The 23,859-nt window shown below is 39.8% G+C and overlaps 1 protein-coding gene across 1 annotated transcript in view; it reads left to right on the forward strand.

Moving 5' to 3' along the window:
• Window positions 1-205: 205 nt before the first annotated feature.
• The window catches only part of LOC102235152 (vertebrate ancient opsin-like), a 92,227-nt gene continuing 68,573 nt past the window's right edge, over window positions 206-23,859 (forward strand). The window contains exons 1-2 of the mRNA XM_023336001.1: window positions 206-633; window positions 15,614-15,942. Coding sequence (XP_023191769.1) covers window positions 261-633; window positions 15,614-15,942 — 702 coding nt within the window. The 5' untranslated portion in view covers window positions 206-260. The remainder of the gene's footprint in view (window positions 634-15,613; window positions 15,943-23,859) is intronic.

The following is a 23,859-nucleotide window of genomic DNA, read 5'->3' on the forward strand; positions in this document are numbered from 1 at the left end:
GAAAAAGAAAAAAGTTTGAAATTTCCCACCTGAACAGCTTATGATCTGAAATCTGCAGGTTTCTCCAACTTGATTTTGACTCTTTATAAAATTTTATTATTATTATTATTCTTTTGTAAAGGAAAGCGAGTGGGTTCATCTATTTCTCCACAAAAACAAACTTCAAAAAAAAAAAAAAAAAAAAAAAAATCAGAAATGTCGCCGCCTCATTAGTCGCCGCGGCCGCCCGGTGTGTTTCCGCCGCAGTGACACGGACCGCCATGCTCGCGTCCAACGCGAGCCTCGGCGGCTGCGCGGAGTTCAACAGCGCCCTGTGCGCCGGAGCCGGGGAAGGGCAGCCGGGGGGCGGTTCGCTCCGGACCACCCTCAGCCCGACGGGGCACCTGGTCGTGGCCGTGTGCCTCGGCTTCATCGGAGCGTTCGGACTCCTCAGCAACCTGCTGGTGCTCGTCCTGTTCTGCCGCTACAAGATGCTGCGCTCCCCCATCAACCTGCTGCTGATCAACATCTCCGTCAGCGACCTGCTGGTGTGCGTGCTCGGGACTCCGTTCAGCTTTGCGGCCAGCACGCAGGGACGCTGGCTCATCGGAGCGGAGGGATGCGTGTGGTACGGCTTCGCCAACTCCCTCTGCGGTGAGTGAAATGCGCAATATTGGAGAGAAACAAAGAGAAAACAAATCATAATCTGCGGGGTTTGTTTTGTAGCCTTCTTCTTCTTTTTTTTTTTTTTTTAACCGGGTTTATGTCACTTGGATTGAAAATCTCATTTTCCAAGAGAGAGAACCTGTCCAGGAGGAACATTTACCTAAAACCACTCGTATCAAAACCGAATAATGTTTGTTTCGCGTCTTTGTGTTTTGTTGTAAATCCACCTTTCGTGTCGCGTTGTTTCCGGTTTGGATGTGATTTGTTTGGGCACTCCGGGCAAAACGTCTTCGCAACGATACCGACTTGTGGTCGTAAACTGTTAAAACGATTAGAAGAAACACTTTCAGCTCGGGAAACTAACGGGCGGGGGAAGAGACCAAATTGGATGATTTCTTTTTATTATTATTTTTTTTTTTAATTATTACCGAGTTCAGCTGGCACGTGCAGGCGTCGATTTGATCGCATACGAAGCTGAAAACATGCTTAATTTAAAAAAAAAAAGTTATGGTTGCATATCCAGCGCTGATTATCTTCTCTTAATAAAAATAACATTAGGTGCATAGGCGGTAAATTTCTGCAGTTGGAGGCTTAACGGGTGCATGAATACTGTCATCTGTAGCAGAGAATACTTCATAAAAAAATCAAACTTATTATTATTGTTATTATTATTATTAGGAAACATGAACTATTGGGACGCGTCGCTGGTGTGTAAAGTGTTGCCTGGTCTGGCTCCGCCCCCACTGACTAATTTCATTAAACAGAACCAGAAGTTGTCCAGGAGGATCTGTAAAAGAAACAACTTTACAATTTACGGGAAGTTCTCCAAATCCTTACAATTCTGCTTGGTGATTAAACTTGTGATGACTTGGACATCAGTGTGTTAAACTTAAGTCTTGAACTTTTTCAGTCGTTATTTTACAACTTAGAAAATCCTGCTATGTATTTATATATCATTTTAAACCTCTTTTCATCAACCTCCCAGAATTGAAACTCTTTGGCAAAAAATCTCCAACGTTTCCGTGATGAAGCTTTAGGACTATGGTGCTTCCGTTGAAAACCGAGTTTATGTCAAAGCGTGAAACGGTTCCAGTTCAGATCCTAAAGCGAAAGATTCCAGTCAGGCCCAAATCAACCTCAAACTAATTTAGTTCCCTTTAATAAAAACTACTCATATTTTCACATTTAGACTCAGTGACAGACTTGACCCTAATCTAATCCAGCAGAGTCGTTTTAACGGGTCCGTTTAGGGATGCTGTGTGAAATGTTGGGCAGCTGAAACGCATTAAGTCGCTGCAGCCACTGAGATTGTAGAAATCTGTCGCCGCGCCTCTTCTGCGGATGCGGCCGATGGACAGACTGTCGACTCGTTTCCAGTCACCAGTGCGTTCAGAGACGTCGTCAGGAACACAGATTGTTTGGCTACTTAGTCTGACGATGCCTGGTGTGCTGCTGGCTCTGGCGATGACCTGTTAGCAGGTCCTCCGGTTGAATAAAGGTCCACTGAGGGCATTCTGAAGCTTGTAAAAATGACATCAGTCTACCTCATAACTCAGGTGTGCTGAATGATGATGAAACTCGGATTGTGGGCCGTTTACTCGTATAAAAACCATGTCGAGATGGAGAAGAGAAACGTGATCGGAATCGGTGATCGGGTGTCAAACACCATGTTTGTGTGCGAGATGCTAAGCTACATCATGGTAAAACAGACGGATGCTAAAGCACAGCAAAAGAAAAAAGTATGACCAGCCTGACAGAAGTTGGGGTTCAAAGGTCACTACTACAATTTGCCACACCAACAATAAACCCACTGACTTTGTAAATACTGATTCAGGGGCGTCTCCAGAAAGTTTTCAAAGGGCTGGCCAGATGATGATAAACAATCATTCATGGTGATTAAACATCATAAATGAGTATTTAAATCAAAGTTTTCTCTTGCCTCATTTATAGATGAATCTTTTTCCATCTACATGCATATTGTTTTATTTAAAATTTAGGTCACATTGTAAATTACCTACAATATTACATTTATGTATATATTAACATTTTTATAAAATAATTTTAAAAATCATTTATGGTTATATTTGTATTTAGCATTTATAGCGCAGTAGCTTGTGAACAAATAATACTAGTCTATAAATCCATGTTTTTTTAAGTAGCTACATGTAAACCAACCAAGATGTGTTTTTGGGTTTTTTTAAAATAATACACCAAAAACTTTTCCTGCTTTTCTATGTTTAAACATTTTTCTCCAGCTCACGTAAAGTTTTATCTTCTGTGACCTCTGTGACCTCAGCTACTTCTGCTCATTTCTGGCGTAAATAAACAATCACAGTAAAAAAAACAAACCCCAAAGTTGATCGTAACATGATTTATTTATAACATGATGTTCTTTATTCCTGCATTTTTTTTTCTCCAGCTCAAAATAAACCTTCCAAAGCAAGATCTGTTTTTTTTTTGAGTTAATTATATATGTGCTGCTGCTAATTTTTAAAAAACATAACTTGCTATTCTTCTTCACTTCTTCACTTAAAGGTTTTAAGCACTTCTTCTTACTTGTTTTGTTTTTTTTCTTATGATTTCTTTAAAAGATTTCCACTGAGACAACCTTGGAAGAGCAGGCGGTCTGTGATATTGATTTTTAAGCTCTGTTTTATCCTCTCTCTCTCTGACATTAGTACATTATAAGATTCTCAAAGTCTTTTTTTTCCCCCCTCTTGCTGCTCTTCAGTGGATGTTTGACAGGTTGTACACAAGTCTGGAAGGCTTTAGGATAAAGCAGGGCAAGAAGGAAAAGATGAATTTTGTATCAACTTGATTCCCCTCTGCGTTCGGTTCTGTCTGCTCAACGGTTGTCCAGTTGTAAGGCAGATCAGGTGAAAAAACACCTGCGCAGGAATCGTTAATGAGCCCTAAGGCAACTTTTACGAGGCAAAAGTTCGATTGTAAGAGAACCTGAGATAATTTGATCACCAGGAGTTCGTAGCTGAATGGCGCCCTGCGTGTGCGCCGTCTTCTTGTTCTCCAAAAAACAATCTAAAAATGATCGACAAAAGGAGTAAACATCTAGTTAGTCTCAAAGTTTTTCAAAGGAATCCGCAGTCTGAATAATTATTTTTAGGTTTGATCAGGCGGCGTTTCAGAAAGGGACGCACCGATTTGCTTTTTTTCACTTCCGATACCGATATCTCAGGTTTAGAATCGTCCGATACCGATCCGAATTGACTAATAATGGGTTTTTTTTGGAAACACAGTCGAAAATATACTAAATTATAAACGTATCTCACACCTCTGAACTAGTGCAGCACACTTGGATACACCAACAGCGTCACAAGCTTGGTCAAACGTGTGAAAACAACACGACTTTAATTTGTTCAGTCCGCATAATTAGGAGTAAAACAGACAATGTAAAGTAAATAAGTAAACTGACAAAGACAAAAGGTCAAACGTGTAAAAAGTAAACTGCAATAAAATTTCCTTCAAATGGTTCAGAAAGTGGAATTAGGAGTTCCACATATAAAGTAAAAATAAATAATAAATCATGATGTCACTCAGAGCACAAAGCATAGAATTAGACTAAATAGATCTGCCCCCACGACTGACGTCAAAACCCAATCTAGAATTTCTTTTCAATATCGGTACCGATACAGATCGTATCGGATTGCTGCATCTCTAATTGGATGATCAATTACAGTTTAGATTGGTGGGGAAAAAATAAGAACACAAATAAACACATTTTAGCTAAACTCAGTGTACCTGAGTTTCACAGCCATATTAGTTTTTAGTTTTATTTATTTCAAATACCGTAAGAAAATGTATTTGATAACTACTTGTTTGAAAAGTAGGCAGCCAGACGTATAAACTTACTTAAACGGACAGGTAAGACTTGCTGATGCTCACAAAGTAACAAAAAGCTGTAAGAGCATCAAAAGTCATGTCTTTACTCTTTCATAAATACAGAATAATATTAGAAATAAATAGAAAATCAATGTAGCAGAAGTGGCAGTGATAGGCAAATGTTAACTAATGAAACATATTCCTTACAGTAAAGTTAGTAAAATATTGCAAGTTAGACTGAAATAATTTTCTTTGGAGAATCTGAGGTAACTTTCAATATTCAATATTTCTCTGGTCTTGTTTTCAGCAGTTGTGCTCACTTTCTTCTGAAATCCTGACGTTCATTGACCAAAAATGAAAACATGTCAATCTTTTTTTTTTTCCCTTTTTCTTTTTTACAAGTTTGAGAAATATTTTTTTGGTCAAATATTTTTGAGCTCCTGAAGCCTCAGCCTCTGTTGGTAACGTGAGAGCGGCTGAAGGTCGGTGCTTTTCAGAGCGTCTGTTCTCCCAAAAGTCAAACACTCAGGCTAACTACACATCGGAACTTCTAAATCTTTTCTAATTTTAGATGTTTGTTTAACTAGTAGGAAAGAGATTCATCTTGCAAGAATGTTGGAGCCGTTTGAAATATTTCACATGTTGTAACGTTACGGCCACAAACTTGATCGATTTTGCAAGCATCTGACATAGCAAACCAGTGGATGAACACAAAGATAATTTATCTTTGTCTGCTCAACATTAACTTAAGCGCCCAACATTTTGTCAGCTGTAAATCATAGATTTAAAATATTAAAAGGATCTTGCACATTTTTTGTAAAGAAAGGCCTAGAACAGGGGCCGGCAACCAATGGCTCCGGAGCCACGTGTGGCTCTTTCATCCTTCTGTTGTGGCTCCCAGTGACTTTGGGAAATAGAATATTTTATTACAATTAAATCATTAAAAAATTATAAATTAAAGTCATACTAAAATAAATTTCTAAATCTGAAGATTATGGTAAACTTGTAACATTAACACAAAAAGTTTTGAACATTTTTAGCACCCAAAATATACGTCATGTCCGCCGATGTGCGACAGGCATTCCTGTCTGGCAGACCGCATTTTTTTTAGCGCACTGATTTATTGACTTTTTGATCCTTGCCTGGAAGATACAGCATGAATAAATCCAAGAAAAGGAAACATTCTGAAGATGGCAGAACATTTAGTGCTACGTGGACAGATCATTTTGCTTTCAGCGCTGATGAAACTGGTTCACCAGGCTGCTTAATATGTGGCGAAAGACTGGCAAACAACAAGAAGTCAAATGTTGAAAGACATTTCGAGAACAAACTCTCTGTCTTTGCTAAAAAATATCCCGAGGGAGAGGAGAGAAAAAAGGCCGTTTCAGAGCTGATGCGAAAGGCTGAAGTGTACGGAGCCCCCTAGGGGACATGGGGGATTCTTTTTCTTTTGCGTTCCCTCGCAAAACTGTACTGGTCAGTTATGCAGCATAATTGAATACTGTAAGCCTTTCTTACAGTGGGTGCCGTATTTTCTGCTTTAATGGTTATGTGAGGTTTTTCCATGAATGTTAGTATCTTTTTGTGAAATATCTGAAGTTTTATATCTTTCTTTAGGATAGAAAGGCGCCACAAACCTACGATATAAACAGAAACTTTCCGTAAGTAGGAAAGAAATAAAAACACATTATAATTTGGACTATTTCTGAGTTATTATCATAAATCATCTGACAGTTTTGATTGTGTCTCTGTTGTGTTCTAGTCTGAATGGTTTAAAGAGCTGCTTTCAGTGCCGCTCCATCTTAGCCTTAACAGACATAAACATGCAGTAAAAAATGAATCGATTTTCAATCAGTGTTTTGCACCAAACAGTTAATAATAATAAACAAGTTTTCACTGAGGCTCTGTAAGAGCCATATGAATGAAATAAGTAATTATTGATATGACAGGAGCAGGAGGCTTTGACACTTAGGTGTGTCGACGTGGGAGTGACGTCACCAGGTATGAATGGGAAGGATACTGGCCTTGTGTGTATGAGGAAGCGGTGAGCGGGGCGGTCAGTCCTGGCAAAGTTTGGAGCCTGATCATCAAAATGGAATAAATCGATAATTGTGACAGAACAAAGAAGAGGTTTGGAGTTGATTGATACACGGACAGATGAGATTCCCCGAGTTAACCCAGAGTTAATCCCTTTACCATCATTAGTTTGTCGTGTTTTTAATAATAAAAACTGTTTGGTGCAAAACACTGATTGAAAATCGATTTTTTCCTTTGTACATGCCTAATTTCATGGGTCAATTTTGGTCAGTCAATTTGAAAACGGCTGTCTACGGGAGTGTGTTTCGATTCTTGAAGGCATGTTTGAGGAATCCTTAAATCTTAAATCTCCCGTTCAAAATGTGCTAAATGTTAGAAATGAAAGTTTCTCGACCTTTGACAGGGCATACTTGTACTATTATGCCGTTGCCTTTATATTACTTGAAAATGAGCTTAAAATGAAAATACTATTTATCGCGATAACCTCTGGGACAATTTATCGACTAGCAAAGGTTATCGTGACAGCTGTAGTCGAATGTTGAAGGTGAACTTTTCCCCGACATGAACTCTGATGGAGCGCAGCAGGCAGAGCTCTTAATCTGGACGTTTGTTCAACAATGGCGTTTCATTTTGATGATCGTCCTTCAACGCTAGATTTGGTTTTTTCCTTTCACTTCATAATTCATAATTCTATGCCAATATGTATTTGTCTCGCATGGAATTGCAATAAAAGTTTTGTAACAAATTTTAACTTGACCGTGCATTTTGTAAAGGATATCAAAATATTCATTCGGTATGAACTTAAACCCTGATATTTTAATTCTTTTTTAATTCCATGGAATTAACTCCTGCCACTTTCACTTTTCCAACAAGAAGTTGTGAATTTTAACACTTTTCATGAGTCGTGTCACAGTGAAAGAAAACCCAGTCGTCCGATTACTCGTTCATTCATTTGGCGCCAAGACACGATAAACATCGTCTCAAGGCACTTTATGAAAAAAATCATTTCGATTCAATTGCACGTCAATTCCAGTTGATCCAGGTTACCAGACAACATTAAGCTCAATTAAACATTCAAAGTAGTTACAAAAGTTTCCATCTAAGGAAGCCCGGCGGGTCAGTTAAAACACGAGCTCTGACTATGTCCACAGTCTGTAACTGAAGGAGGACCGACATCCACAAGGAGCCAATTTCTTGAAGTCTGCTCACCGGAACTTTTTAAATTTTTAACAAACTGAAACCTTTCCGAAACACAGACGGAACGCCGAGCATGTGAAAGACGGCGAGAGCTGCCAGACATGGTTAGAGCCGACATTGGTTAGGAGCCAGTAATTCCTCAATGGGCTCATAAAACAGGAGCGAAGGGGAGAAATGAAGGTGGATCTGAGAAAGGAAAGAAGAAGAAGAAAAACTGATTGTTTGGATGAATGATGCTTGTCAGCGAGCTGTAGCAAAGCGACTGTGTCCATCTTCACTGAAAATCGACGACGCTTCCTCCAGTGATCAATGCTCCTCCGTCGTGAGAGACGCCGCGAGGCGCCAGGACGGTGCGTTCGTGCGCCCTCGTTCAAATAGATTTCTGCTCTTCCTCCTGCTTGTGAGATCCTCCGCTCTGGCAACTGACATTTTGCAACGAAATTCACCTTTTTCTCCTTTGCAATAATCCCCGCTTTGTAACTTTTTTTTTTTCTTTTTTACTCTTTCACCTCTCGTCAGCTCCTGTTTGGTATTCTCCTTCTGCCTGTCTGGCTGAGCTAATATTTTCTCCCTCAGTTCTGAGGAGGAATGGCTCCGAATTCCCATTTCTGTCTCTGCGAGCGTGTACCTGCATGCAGCCGGCCGCCTTCTGCCACAAGTGGACTCTGCAAGCCACCAGTGAATTAACCTTGCACCACTGAGCCAATGTGCAGCATACTGAATCAGTGCATACATACACACACACACACCCACACACACACGCAGGCGAGAAGAGAAATGGCTCGAAACAAGAGAGGAAGTGATTATAGATGTACATGGTGTTGGCAGAAGCAGCACCTGACCTAAGTGAAGTTAATTTGTTGTGGCGGTGCGGAGCACAAAGAAGCAAAAGCAGAACAGCAGCGCGCTGGCAGAGCAGCCAGAATGACGAGCCGGGCAACGGGAAATGAAATATGGTTTTGAAAAAAAAAATGGAGTGGAAAGTAGAGATGCGAATCTTTCAGAAATCGGCTTTGATTCTGATTTTTAGTGTGTTAGTGATTTTCACTATTTGATTCAGAAGTGATTTTTGAGAAACAATTTTTGATTCAGAAAATGTTTGATTTCGAAACAGTTTTTAATCCGGAAAAGATTTTTGATTTGGATCATCAGAAATTATCTTGAAGTCAGAAACGATCATTGAGTCAGAAACGATCTTGGAGTCAGAAACGATCATTGAGTCAGAAACGATCTTTGAGTCAGAAACTAGTTTTTCTATTTAGACTTGCTAGAGATTCTGTTTAAATGACGTGGCTGACAAGAGAAAGTCAGTGTAAACAAATACATTTGTTTAAAACTCTTCCATAAGGTTCCATGGTGCATCAAATTCCATCAGCTTACCGGTATACTGAAACAAAAATAGGTTTGAGTGTCAAATTCTGCGTCTTAAATCCCCAGTGTTAGGTTAGCTTAGCTGCCTGGCTTTTTCTCAAGTTAAAAATAGTAATTATTCAAAATTCATACAGTTGGAGAGACGGCCTTCTACAGTGTCAGAGTGGAAGCGTAATGCAGCATACACTCAAATCGGAGCGGCAGTGACGTAGAACATAGGGATGTTTTGAATCGATTCAGAATTACCAGGATGAGGAATTTCACTTTTCTTTAGAATACATTTTTTTTCTGCACCTGTAACATAAAGTGTTAAGAGTGATGATAATGCTGAATTTGTGTGCCAAGCAATTCCAAATGTTCGAATGCTTTCAGATTGATGGATGTACCTGTGATGACTCAGGAAAAGAGGCTGGCGTGAGACTTCCAGAACAATCCCATCTTTCCTCAGTCTTGTGTTTTCCCATCGAACCGTCTTTGGATGGATCAACACTTCTTCTAAGTAGCTGACATGAAGACGCACAGGCATGGCGACTGGGGCAGTTCTAGAAACAGTCAGCTGTTTTGATTTTATTATCACGCCGTAAAACAATAAGACGTCCTACGATTCAACTGCTGCGTCCCATTTAGTCAGAGTGTTGCCTTTCACAACCATATTACATTCCCTCGGATAAAAGTGTTTTTGTCTCCCACATAGCCTGCTGCGTAACCAGACACATGATGAAATCCTGAAGAGTGAAAGTACTCTACGTAACCAGCTGAGAGAAAAGTGTTTTAGAAACTGAGGAGTTCCCATTAGCAACAGTATGAAGCCTGGGAGCAGAAAGTCTCAATTTGAAGTTTATTTTTGCATTCAGTCAAAGTTGACACTTATGGACTGCAGGGATGAGTGTGATTGTTACGACCACTTCATTCTAGTCCGTCTGCGGTTGTCGTTTGGTAATGGCAGCGGAGGAAGTGAACAAAGTCAGTCTGTGTTGGCCGCACTTCCAAATATCACGCAGTTAAACTCGGAGCTAGAGGAAGGTTTAATCTAGGGCTGCAACTAACGATTATTTAAGTAATCGATTTTTCTGATGATTAGTTGATTATTCATATAAAAAAAACTATCACATTTTAGACTTTTCACCCAACAACTGAAGTCTTTTTTTATACAATATTTGAAATGCAGTGAAAGACGCAAGTAAACTATTAACTTCCATTTGTTTATGGAAATATTACATATTATCGTTCTTTTAGTAAACGCTTGGTCATTGGTAGCAGAGGACGCTGAGGAAGCTCAGCCGTTTCTGCTTGACTTAGCATCACTACACTGAAGGGCTAAAGTGTTGATTTTATTTTGTACTAACCAACTAATCGGCTAGCAAAAGGTGGTGTGTAATTTTTTTTTTTTTTTTTACTGAATTTAAACCAGGATGAAGCTAAAAACTATGCGACTGGAGGAGTTGTGGTTAGAACGTATTTACAGTAAAAATAGTTTTAAATCTTAAACGCAAAATGTCTATTTTGTATAGTTTTGGATTAATTACAGCTTTGACTGTTCTGTTAGAAAATGTTTATTTTGTTTTGAGTGTTTACTCCAAGTAACGATTAAGCGATTACTAAATTAGTTCATGATGATGTGAATAATCGATTCTTCACGATTAATCCGATCAATTGTTTCAGGTCTATTTAAGACGTTTTATAGCTGGCAAAAATGTGGTGGCCCTACTCCCTACGCAGATGGTTGTTTTACTGCGCATGCAATTTCTGGAACGCTTTTCTTAGTGTAGCTTCTTTTACGATTGATATGGCGCATTACAAACATCACGGCTAAGTGTTAGCAATTAAGGGAAAATCATAAACAATTGTTTAAACTTTCGACAGAACCTTGAGGAAGCAATCATTTCTCAATATCCGAGAGTCCAGACCCTCTGAACGAAGCGAAGCGTAGAACGAGAGGCTGGTTTTCATAGGGCCAAAACTTCCAATCTGATATTGTTATTCATCAGTCAGACTAAAGGGAACACATTTAAAAACTTTCATATTTTCCCAAAAGTTACAGAAGATTTTTCTAACATTGAGGGCCACCAGACTATTCTCCAAAGAAAATGTTTTATAACCCAACAGCGCTTCCACCCTCCTAAACACTCAAGTGATTTTTGCGTCCGCAGTACTCTTGTAATTTAGCAATGACGCTCGGCTGTTAACACTCCCGCTAAGTCTCCGGTTTGACGATGACACCAGCTTGTCCGTGCGCTGCGAGCAGACAGTTCTGCCGTTGTCTTATTTCACACCTGACTGAGAGGAAGCGGCGGAGGACGAGCTGGAGAAGCTAAGCGCAGAGCCGGGCGTCTTTCGTCAAAAACATATTACGTCTCAAACAGTTTTCAAGCTGCTCGCAACGAGTCACGGCAGATCAAACAGAAGCTCGTTTCTGACGCTGTGTTGACTCTTTGCTTCCACGGAAACTGAACTAATAGGAGCCATGAGCAATAGAGGAAAAGACAACACGAGTTTAATACAAGAGAGCAAACAGACCAGCGCAACTGTGACGCTGCCATGTTGGTCGTTTTTTTCCACTATGCAATAAAAATATTCAAGTTCCCTTTTTTTTTTTCCACAGTTGTCTCATCTATAACCCAAATGTCAAACAATCAATCAATCAAATGTTATTTGTATAGCACATTTCAGCAGCAAGGCATTTCAAAGTGCTTTACATCATTACAAACACAGAAACACAAAGCAACATAGAATCAATAATCAAAACACGACATTAAGTCAAGATCCATCAATAAATTTGTAATTGATTATGTTTCAAATACAATCCTAGACAGGTGGGTTTTTAGTCTAGATTTAAAGAAAGTCAGTGTTTCAGCTGTTTTACAGTTTTCTGGAAGTTTGTTCCAAATTTATGGTGCATAGATGCTGAAAGCTGCTTCTCCTCGTTTGGTTCTGGCTCTGGGGATGCAGAGCAGAACCAGAACTGGAAGACCTGAGAGGTTCTGGAGGGTTGATACAACAACAGCAGATCTTTAATGTATTGTGGTGCTAAGCCGTTAAGTGATTTATAAACTAACAACAGTATTTTAAAGTCTATTCTTTGAGCTACAGGGAGCCAGTGGAGGGACTTTAAAACTGGTGTTATGTGCTCTATCTTCCTGGTTTTAGTGAGAACGACCAACATAAAGCATTGTAATAGTTGGTGGAAGGAAAACAATACATAAATTTAAGTTAAATAAAGGAACTATTACATTTTCATTAGTATTGGGGAATGATTGACACAAAACAAGCTCTCACATTTTGCTGAAAAGTTACTTGTAAGTTAGTTTTGTCTTGTTTCAAGTGTACTAACCTACTTGCGTTAGAAAGTAGACCAAAACTACTTTGTATGATTTTGTACTTTTGCAGTCAGATTTTTCAAACTCTGAAAGGTTTGGTGTAGATAATGCCTCGTCACTGCCGTACGCCTAAATAAAATCTATTGCTAGAAAGTCCGGTTCCTTTGGGGAGGTGTGAACGCGCAGTCGAATTCTGACACGGACCAAAACGGCAAACACCGGTCCGCCTATAAGCTCAGTTTGGTTGACGTAAACTCTGTTACGGCTTGAATGCACATGTGAATAAAAGCTGACCAGAAACCACTCTTAAATCAGGAAGCAAACTATAACGCTGGGCATTCTGGGTAAATACAACCAAAACAAACAGCGAGTCTGTCAGGACTCTGGGTTTTTGGGTTGGTTTTGCTTTCCATTTTGTTTTGCTTCATGTTTTAGTTCACTTTAGTTTAGCCCTTCATGATCCTTTTGATATTATTATTTGAGGTATTTAGTCTAATTAGAATTGTCTTATTGCTTTCCTTGTTTTCAGTCCTTTATAGTGTTTCTAGTTAGGTTTTATTCTTTAGTTACCTTAGCATGCTTTCACGACTATAGTTTAATTCTATTTTATCCTTCTAGTTATGTCAGGTCTAAATACCTACTAGAGAAAATTCTTATTTCAGCCTCCCTGCAGTGTTTCTAGTAATGTTTATTTCTTATTTCATCATCCTAGGTTCAGTTATTCTTCCATGTCCTAGTCTATATTTCTTTAGTAATTCTAGTTAGGTTATTTCTTTGTTTAGATCTTCTAGTTTCTCTAGCTCTATGTTCCTTAGTTCTTACTGTTGTTAGATCAGCCTTGTTTCTATTTAGGTTTGGTTATGATTTCCCTCATGTCTTTCTCTCCTAGTTCATCAGGTTTTCTTTACTCTTAGTGTCTTTTGTATTAGTAGTATTTTTCAGTTCCCCGTTTCCTCCCTTTTGTGTTCCCAGCAAATCTCCTTAGATTCCCTGTGCCACCTTCTCCCCGCCCCTCAGCTCCTGTGCCAATTACTCACACCTGCAATCACTCCTCTCATCTAACTGGGCCATTGTTCCATTTACTCCCTCCCAGTATTTAAGCTCCTCTGTCCCAGTCACAACTTGCCAGTCTGTCTCGTCACTACCCATGTTTCCCTTCCTGGATTACCTGTTGTTCCCTCGTGTTTCCAGTTTGTTTTGTTCTTGTGTTCTTGGATTTTTGATTTTTTGTCGGTTGATTTTCTTCATTAAAACATCCACTTATTTCTACGTTTACTGCCTGCTACGTTTGGGTCCACCGCCACACCTTGACAACGACGAAGGCAAAAAAGAAATCCTACAACCGCTAAAATTTGATGAAGAAGGAAGTTGCGCTCAGGCTGAGTTTTTTTTATGAATTTATTTATTTTGTTGCTTCTGTCAGTGATTCTCGGTGCAGCGCCACCACAGGTGAGGAGGTGAGTAGGCTTTTCAGTTAGTTTGGATTGTTTGACAGTGCAGTGTGAAAGGGAACCACACCATGTGGAAATGTAGCAAAGGTTGTGAATGTGATCAAACCGAAGTTACTGGACTATCAAGCGTGAAAACACCCTAAACTTGAGGCCATAATGTGACAAAATATGGAAAACTTCTGCAAGGTGTTATGTGATCAGATGGCAAATTGTTACCACTTTGACTGGTGAGCTAAAATTTGTTTCCATCTCATTGTAATGGCTCTCACTTCCTGTTATTTTCCTCTTCCCCCTTTTGTGCTGAGTGGCCGGCAGACTGCTTTTGTAGAGGTGCTCCCACTTTAAGTCTCCTTCGCTGCCATTGAAAATCAATGGGCTTTACTGACAGCCCCGTGGATCATTATAGCTTCAAAACAAATAGCGTGCAGGATGAAAAGGCCAAAGGACTGGAGTAAACACTGAGCTCAACGCCCTCGCTCTTCAGTGTCAGAACCACAATGCAATAGAGACGCGGGGAGAGCCAGAAAAGGCACAATGAAGATGTTCACTGAGCGATCAAAAGAAGACATTAAAGACTTTATAACGTGTCGTTTTTGACGAGCTCCTACAAGAGACAGCTCGGGTTTTTGCCATTGTTTGATTTACAACAACTGGGATCCGGTGCAGACAGCAGAAAGTGAACGAAAAATGCCGGCCTGTTAGAAACAGTTGAACCGCTCCGCACACCCAATTTAAAAGAAACATCATAAATCCCGTGTTGGCAGCGTCTTTTATTTATTTTTTTATTATTATTTCAGAGAGAGCTGTGAAATCTTTTCAAGGCAGTGGGAGGATACACACTTGGACATGCAGTGCGATTCAGTCTCCAGTTTATGATCCAATTGAACAGACAGAAGAACAAAAACATTGTCTGCCGTACTTTCTGCCGGGCCCATGTGTTTTGTTTTCCGTTGCTCGCCGTTTGTCTGAAGTTAATCCATTCCGTCTTCACTGCAAAAACACAAAGTCTTACCAAATATTTTTAGTCTAGTTTCTAGTGAAAATATTTTAGTACACTAGAAATAAGACAAAACTAACTTACATTTCATCACAATGTAGGCAATTATTTTAAGTCAACAATTCCTTATTGTTGATGAAGAAGTGTTAGTTCCATTAGCAGATTATTTAACTTATAGTAAAGCATTTATCCCTTGTGTGGAACTAGTAATCTTACATCAATATTAAGGAATTATTGACTTAAAACAAGCTCCTATATCTTACAGAAAAGTTACTTGTGAATTTGTTTTATCTGGTTTCAACTCTGGGTGTTTTCACATCTGACAATCCGGTGGGGTCTGATTAGATTTGGGACCAAAATTGCGTTCCACACAAACGACCCAAACCCTTTGAAAAACCTGTTCACCTCCTCGCCTGTGGTGGCGCTGCAACCAAAAACTACTGAAGGAAACATCCAACGTTTGTTTTAGTTGTATTTACCCAGAATGCTCTGTGCTGTAGTTCTCTTCAGTGCACTTCTTTTTTTGGGGAGTGGGGGGAGGGGATTGTCTCAAAGTTCGATTGCACATTCACACCTCCCCAAACAAATCAAACTTTCTAGGCAAATGAAGTAGAGTTGATTAAAGTGGACTGAATAGGGCTAGCGTGAATACACCCTAAGATATTTGCAGTAGAAACTTAACAAAAATACTTGGATTTTTTGTTTTGGTGATGGTGAGACTACATTTTAAAATAACTATGTAACCTTTCTGTGTCCTGTAGGAATCGTGTCCCTGATCTCCTTGGCTGTCCTCTCCTATGAGCGCTACAACACCATGATAACCCCGACCGAGGCCGACTCCTCTAACTACCGCAAGACCTCCCTGGGCATCCTTTTGTCCTGGGTCTACTCTCTCTTATGGACCCTTCCACCGCTCTTTGGCTGGAGCCACTACGGTCCAGAGGGCCCCGGAACCACCTGCTCAGTCGACTGGACAGCAAAGACTGCGAATAACATGTCTTACATCATCTGCCTGTTTGTGTTCTGCCTCATCGGACCTTTCCTGGTGATCGTCTACTGCTACGGGAAACTGTTGTACGCCATCAAACAGGTGAGTCACACAGGACAGCCGATGGGTACCTTTCTTAATTATATGGACATTTTAATTGACCATGTAATTGCCCAGTTTGACATTTTGGAAAATACATTTGCTTAACAAACAGGATTTCTCCCAGGATAAACCCCCAGGCCTTACTTGCCACCCTACCACGCTAGGTGTTTATTTTGAACAGGGTTTTTTATAGACCAGCGACAGTAAAGACAGTGACAGTTAAATGCGTCAACTAACTTATAGTCTAACCTACAGTTGATGTATTGAACTGGGCCAATTGTGCCATCCCTGCACCTACCCATTGGCCTCACATGCTATTAATTATAATGCCTGCTTTGCATTTACAATTTTTTGTAACTTTTAACACTTTTAGCTGAAAAGCACGGTTAGCTGCTGTTGGATTGCCCTAGAATCTCTACCACCAGGCTTGATAAAGCATGTTCTCTGGGGGAGAAAAAAAACTCTCGTTTTTTTAATAAAACATTTTGCCAATAGGACAAAGTGGTTTCCAGCCATATCAAAACTGGTTTATACTGCAAAACTGCAAAGGAAACCCTTTTTTTCCCGCATTACACGAGTCATGTGATCAACAACCGGATGTTGCCACTGGTGCAAACCATGAAGAAGAAGACAACATCAGAAAGTAGTTGGAGGATGATGGCGTGATAATGACTCATCGGGTAAACAAACTTATTCAGGGCGTGCCGTGGTGGCGTAGTGGTTAGCGCGACCCGTATTTGGAGGCCTTGAGTCCTCGACGCGGCCGTCACGGGTTCGACTCCCGGACCCGACGACATTTGCCGCATGTCTTCCCCCCTCTCCTTCCCCGTTTCTTATACTGTCGTATAAGGGACACTAGAGCCCACAAAAGACCCCCTGGAGGGGTAAAAAAAACCAACTTATTCAGAAGTTATTTTTATTGTGTTTCTTATTAGCGGAATATTAACAAAGTTTTGCACACATTTGTATATAAACGCAGTCAGTGGCTGAAACATATTTTACACAAACAAAGGCTAAAGTTGTCCGAAACTTAGCCAACATTTCTGCCCTTGGTCTTGTCTGCTAGTGGAAATGACAGCAATTACATGAAAATAGTACTGCTCAAGTTTCATTTATGTACTAAATAAGCACATTAGCTTTAGAAAAATATTTCTTTTTATTCTGAAGGCAAAATAGTAATTTCAATTCAGCTTAAGTTAGCCCCAACTCCTAACAGATGCCATCTCAAGGCACTTTACAACATAGATGCAATTCATATGCAAAAAGTTATTCCACTCAATCAAATCACATTGACAAACTTATATTCAACTAAATGCATCCCAATTTGAGTCTAGTTATACAAGAAGATATATAATATATAATAAACTGATCAAGTTCAGTTTGATCAAGTTCAGTTTATTATATGGGAAAGAAATCTAGATGGGGTGTCTGTGACGCTGTTCCCAATCAATAAGAGCAGATCTATTCAGTCACTGACTGAACAAATGAAAGTTACTTTTTACATGTTTGACCAAGCTTGTGAAGCTGTTGGTGTGTTTTGAGTGTGCTCTTCTGGTGCAGGGTTATCAAGTAAATTTGTTATTCAAAAAATTAGGTCAAATCAGCTCTGTTTTTCTCTTTCCAAACCTCAGATATCTGTACCAGTTCATCCCTGGTAGTAAATGCTTGATTTGTCCAGCAAAAGGACAGTGCAAATGACATCCTACTTAAAGAGACATTAAGTTTTTGTTCCTATTAAGTCAGCCGATGGCCGCCTCCATGAAGGTTTCACAGCTAAACATAAATGCTGGAACAGATGTTAACTTTTATGATGAGAAAACTTTTTCAAATAGAACGCAAAGAGCTAATGGCAGTAATAGTGCAGATAATGCACAATCGGAGCAGAATAAGAGAAAGTAATAGTGAGTGAGGTCAAGTGGTCAGTGTGTCCTCAAGCAGCCTAAGCCTATGCAAACATAACTACAGTTGTGTTAGCTACTCAAGCTAAAAGCTTTACTCAAAAGAAAGGTCAAACGCTTATTTTATGCTAGTAACGGTAAAAAATATATACTGTATATATTCTTTCTATACTTTGACATACAGTATATTTCAGACTTTCCAAACAGTACAGGATGTGTGTTCTGGTTTGTTACGTTAAAAAGACATACTAGCTGTTCCACCGTTGTTATGCGCTAAATGAAGCTATCCCGCTTGATGAAAAAAAAAAGATAGCTGAAATCACCTTGTTCTGTTTGAGCTGTATTGTGAGGAAGCACAGTACTTCATGAACTCTCACGTTGAGGTGACAGTCAAGTTATTGTCCTTAATCTCCAATATCGTTTCTTCTTGTTCCCAAATGTACTCTTAACAAATAAATCCATGCTAGCGCTCACTTGAAGCCACAGCCCATCAACTAAACCCCAGAGTTGGCCGACGACGCAGCTTGTGCAGCAGATTTAGTCAGGTTTGTCTGAAAGAGTAATGGAATTTTTAATAGAACTTTGATTTAAATGGAAAGTCACAGTCACACCATTTGGTTCACACATTTATTGGAATCCCTTTAAAGGAAAAAGTAGATTAATATGGTTGGAAGTCGAGCAGTCTGTTTGATTCGGCTGATGATTGTTCCCTAGCATGATTCAATCATTGCGTTGCCTCTATTCTGTCCTGCCTCGTGTTGCTGTTGCCTGAATCAGTTGGGGAAGTATATAAAGGTCACTGGTACCAATTGTTACCAAAGCGTAAAGGTACATCAGGTAAGTGTGGCTAATGTCATTTTGACATAAACGTTCGAATTCTGGCAACATTTATAGAGATTTTGGTTTAATTAACCAGATGAAATCTAAATACTGCAAGTCTTGTTGTATATGTGAGAAAAGTCGCCCCCCCAAAAAAGAAGCCGTTCTAGTTTATAAAACAAAGAAGAGCTTAAATCGTCCAGTTTCAGTCGCCAACTTCTTGATGCATATCTGGTCGAAAGACGCCGATTAAACCGGACGACAAAGTTCTGTTATGTTACAGGTTGCTTCAGTGAAGGAGCCAATGATTCAGCCAGGGGTTTTCACAGTGTCTACAAAAGGCCAAAGAAAGTCATAAATTCAATTTTGAAACGTCCACCCTGCCTGAGCAGTGCTTTAAATTCCATTTATTTCAGTCTTGAACTCCTTTCATTCATTTGTTTTCCCTTCAACAATATTTTCATGGAAGACATCTTTAAAAATAAATGTCTGGCTTACTGCTTCAAAAACTATTGGGCAATCTTCGGCTTCAGTATAGACTAAGGTTTGTACTGTAGTAGTCATAAGCTTGACTTGACTGTCAAACGATTGAAAAAACTTTTTGGGAAACCTGTTCCCCTCCTCGTCTGTGGTGGCGCTGCAACAAGAACCATTTAACACAAAAACCTCAGTAAAAGACTTGACCCAAACTCCTTCTTCACAAAATGTGACAAAATGGAGTGCGTCAGATTTTAGTGGGTGTAGGATTTCTCTCCCTTTTTTTTCCTTTTGGTAAAGGACCACAAAGTGTTTCAGCCGCTAGCACTAGACTCATTGTTTGTTTTGGCTGTATTTACCCAGAATCCCTTGTGCTAAAGTTCACTTCTTGCTTTTGGAGCGTTCTCCAGTCTGCTTGGCATTCACATATAAATTCGAACTGCACCAGAGTTCACTTCAACCAAACCAAGACCTACGTTTTTAGGCGGACCAGAGTTCGATTGTGCTGTCACACCTCGGACCTTCTATGCAAACGAACCAGAGTTCAATTAAAGTGGAATAAACAGGGCAGAGCGTGAACCGCAGCAGAGTGACATCTCGAAGTCACAGAATCTCTATGACAACCATTACACTGTTCATGTACAAATCTCTCCCAAAACTTTATTCTGTTACATGCTACGTATGTAAAGGTGGATTTGAAGAAGAAAAAAAAAAACAGGACTTTAACTGAAACTGCATACTTTGGTCTGATGAGAGTAAAATTGAGCTCGGTGAAGAATGAGTGATGCTGAGGGTTTGTTTCTGTTCTGAAGACTCTTGTAAAGCACCAGAACATTTCACATTACGAACATTTGTTTGTCTCCACCAGAAACCTTCAAATTAATCATCATTAAATCATTAAAACAACATCAAAGAAACCAGTCTGAGAAAACAAAGTCAAACTTCTTCCATAGAAACTAGGGACTCTGAATGATTTAGAGAGATCTTTTAAGAGGAATAGTCAAAGGTTTATCTCTGTGTGCTCCAACATTGTGGATCAAGTGCTGTGTACTGGGAAAGCCGGGTTACTTAACGGTTTGTGATTTTGTTAGAAGCAATTATTTCTTATCATGGAATTTGTTTTACTCTGAATAAATATATCCTGATTAAAGTTTGTTTCTTTTTAAAAAAAACAAAAAAACAAAACATCTTGAGTGTAAGGTTATGCCACTGGAATAAATGATTAACTTATTATTAATGCTGCTAAAAGAGCCAGCACTGTATTTATCGCTTCCCGATTCGGAGACGCCACCGTTTGAAATCCTCCGAGGGATTCTCAGACACTTGATGAATATTTGACCTGATGCGGCGCATAAATATTCAGCAGCAGTCGCCTCGCTCCGAGTAGCGGATCAGACCATGTTTTCCCAGATTTGCACCTTTTTCCCCCTCGGCTACAAACCGTAGCACGAGTTAAACCAGTGTTTGGGTTTCCGCGCTGACTCACTCACCCCCCCACACACACACACACACACACACCCACACACACACACACACGTCCCGACGGCGGGTTTCCCCAGACAAACGGTGAGAAGTGAGTCTGTGGTAGATTCATGGGAACGATGTTCTCCTTTGGTTCAGATGATCAGTGCTGCCTGGTGTCAAGATATAAGGCAAGGAGATAAATTAAATTTACAGAGCCTGATGACATGGAAGGTAAAAACAAACCAAAAAAAATGTGTGAACAAACATGACTTTTGATGAACTCTTTCTCACGAAATAGGTCTTTCCCATGAGACATGAAGTCGTGGGCACAAGTTATCATGGTGCATTCACATCAATGCATTATGCATGTCAAAAACTTGTCCAACGCTTCGAGTTTGACGTGTGCGCACTTTGAATGCAGACACTTGACATTTCACTCTACACCACGTATGTCAAACTCGAGGCCCGTGGGCCAAATCGGCCCTTCGTAGCTTTTTATGTGACCCTCTAGCTTCTATACTAAACACTAAGTGTGCTTAAATATTATGTTATCAATCAAATCATTGCAGTTTTTATCTGTTTATTGCCAAATTATATCAATCAGTCCCTCCAGTTTCTTGGGAATTATCGTGGAAATTCACATAAAATCAACAAATCCCTGCACTTTTTTGCACTAATACATAACATTGAGCTTATTGCAGATTTTTCTCAAAAATTGTCAAAAACTTTCTTTCTTGTACTAAACAGCTGCCTCAGCCTTAATTGATGTCAGATTATAGTCTATGATCTAAATAAAAAGTTGCATTTACCATCATAAATAAATTAAATTGAAAATATTGCAAATATCTCCAAATTAGTACCACAAACACTTTGATTTCTATTGCAAAAAATCACAAAAAAGATCACAAAATCCTGGAGGAACTGAAAATTTGTTCAATAGCATTTAATTTTAAGAATTCATTGATATTCTAACAGTTTGTGATCAGGTTTTATCAATACACACAACCGGCCCTTTAAGAGCATTCATGATCTTGATTTGACCCAAAATGAAAACTAGTTTGACACCGCTGCTGTACACCTAGCGTTTTGCGCGTCTGGTTTACATTCAAAGTCTATGTGGAGGAGCGTTGAGAACGCATCGGATGCGATAGATCTGGCTGTTGTTTTCCGTTGGGCGCTCTTGATGCGTCAAACACGCCAAACTGTTCAAATCACGCCGCACTAGACGCTCAAAACTCACCTCCATGGCCCTCGACGCGCCTCCACCGACTAGAATGTAAACCAGACGAGCCTGACGCTCAAAACATGTTTGGTGTGAACGCACCATGAAGTCGTTTCGACAAAATTATGTTGTTTCCACAAATTAAGCAAGTTGTTCCTACAAGTGAAGATTTTTAGTAATAGGCACAAATTATACTGTCATTCCCACAAGATATTAAGTCATGGCCACAAATTAAGGAAATTGTTCCCACGAGTCAATTCGTGGACATGAGATTTTAAGTCGTGGGTGCAAGGTATTCTGTCGACGAAATATTAAGCCATTGTCATGAGATATTATGTTGTGCCCACAAAGTCTTGGGCAAGAGCTTGGTCTTTCCCACGAGATATTAAGTCATTCAATTAACACACAGAAACATTTGTGAAACCAAACCAGTGGTGTGTTGCTCCCAGTTCCCCAAGACAAGACTACCCTGGGTGGTGTAGCTCTGTGTCAGGACGAGAGCAAAGTCGTTGGTTGTTTTTCCACTGTTCCGAAAGGAATAATCGACCCAGATGGGGAAGGTAACTATTCAGAACAGACAGTTGGTTCAGATATCCCAGATGTGGTGAGGACAGAAGACACACAACACGGACAAACGGACATGGAAAACACAGAGGAGAACGTCTTTAGATTTCCAACAAATTCCGAAATAGATGGGTGAATGCCAGTTTTCAAGCTATCTTTAACCTGACCGTTACTAGAAAGTGTTCTGATGGAGCTGAGAGACAAAACTTTCATCAGAGGTGGGAAAAGAGTTTGAAATAAAATGCTTACTGGAATCTGTGTTAGTCTGTCTGGACTCATTTGGTGGCAACACAGATAGAGAATTGTACCTAGTGTAAACGTGAGACAGATTTCTTAGAGCTCCTGAGTAACAGCCCCCTGGTTGTCCTTACATCGGCAACATCTGTCACCAACATAGCTTCTTTCTTTAGCAGTTGGGTAGATTTGAAGGGCAAAACTTATTGTTCAGGTTGCAGGTCAACCTTGAAGAAAAAACACGGCCTTACTGAGAACAATCTGGTCGTCTTTTTTCTGCAACGGTTGGCTGGGTGTAGGGATGTAAATCAAGTGATTCCCAATCCCACCATTGATGTTCCTGGAGAATGTGGGACTGAGTGGTACCACATGTACTCTGTGGTTTGTGGTGATTCTGAACTGGACCACTTTTACAACTATTTAATTATTGGACAACAGACATGACAAACATGTCTTCACTGCAGGTAGCCGCTGCAGTGAAGACATTTATAAAAGGGGATTCATCACAATACTCGACAGGAAATCACACCTAACAGGACGGTTTCTCCAGGACTCATCCCAAAGGAGAAGACCCAAAAATATTTAATTTGGAAGACAAAAAAAAATCTCAGAAGACTAAATAAGCGACCATTTTGAGGCAGGAGAAGTTTAAGTGATTGGGACAGAAAATATGTGTAATGATGTTTTCATTCACGACCAGAGAAAAGAAAATTTATGGGATAAAAGGGCAAAAGGATTTTACAGTGTTCCTGTTTGCAGGTTTCTCTCTGGGCGCTCCGGCTTCCTGCCACAGTCTAAAATCATGACTGTTTGGTTAATTCAAGCACAACCACAAGCCGAGCAGAGATTACGTTAAAAACATAACATTCAGTCCGCTATGATATTAGGTTTTCAGGCCTGGTATTTATTTTACGGTAAATGATAGGTTCTCTCCTGAACACAGAGGTGGTTGATTAGCTAATTTAAACTCGGTCTGCGTTTCGCCTTTTTTTTTTTTTGTCTGTTTTTTTTAAGTTAAATAAAATAGAACCGAAACGCACAGAATTGCACAGCACCTTGTTAAGACAATAATTATTGAGATCATTATCCTTACTGGGTCATTAATTTGAACACGTTTTGTTAATTTAAAAAAAAATTCTTTAATAAAGTTACAAATGTTTTGGATCTCGGTGAATATTTTGATAAGCGCGTCAGAAGGGGACGTGCTGGTTTCAGATCTACGTATTGAGCTCCTTTGTA

This window comes from Xiphophorus maculatus, chromosome 6, assembly GCF_002775205.1.
Source record: "Xiphophorus maculatus strain JP 163 A chromosome 6, X_maculatus-5.0-male, whole genome shotgun sequence".
Lineage (NCBI taxonomy): Eukaryota > Metazoa > Chordata > Actinopteri > Cyprinodontiformes > Poeciliidae > Xiphophorus > Xiphophorus maculatus.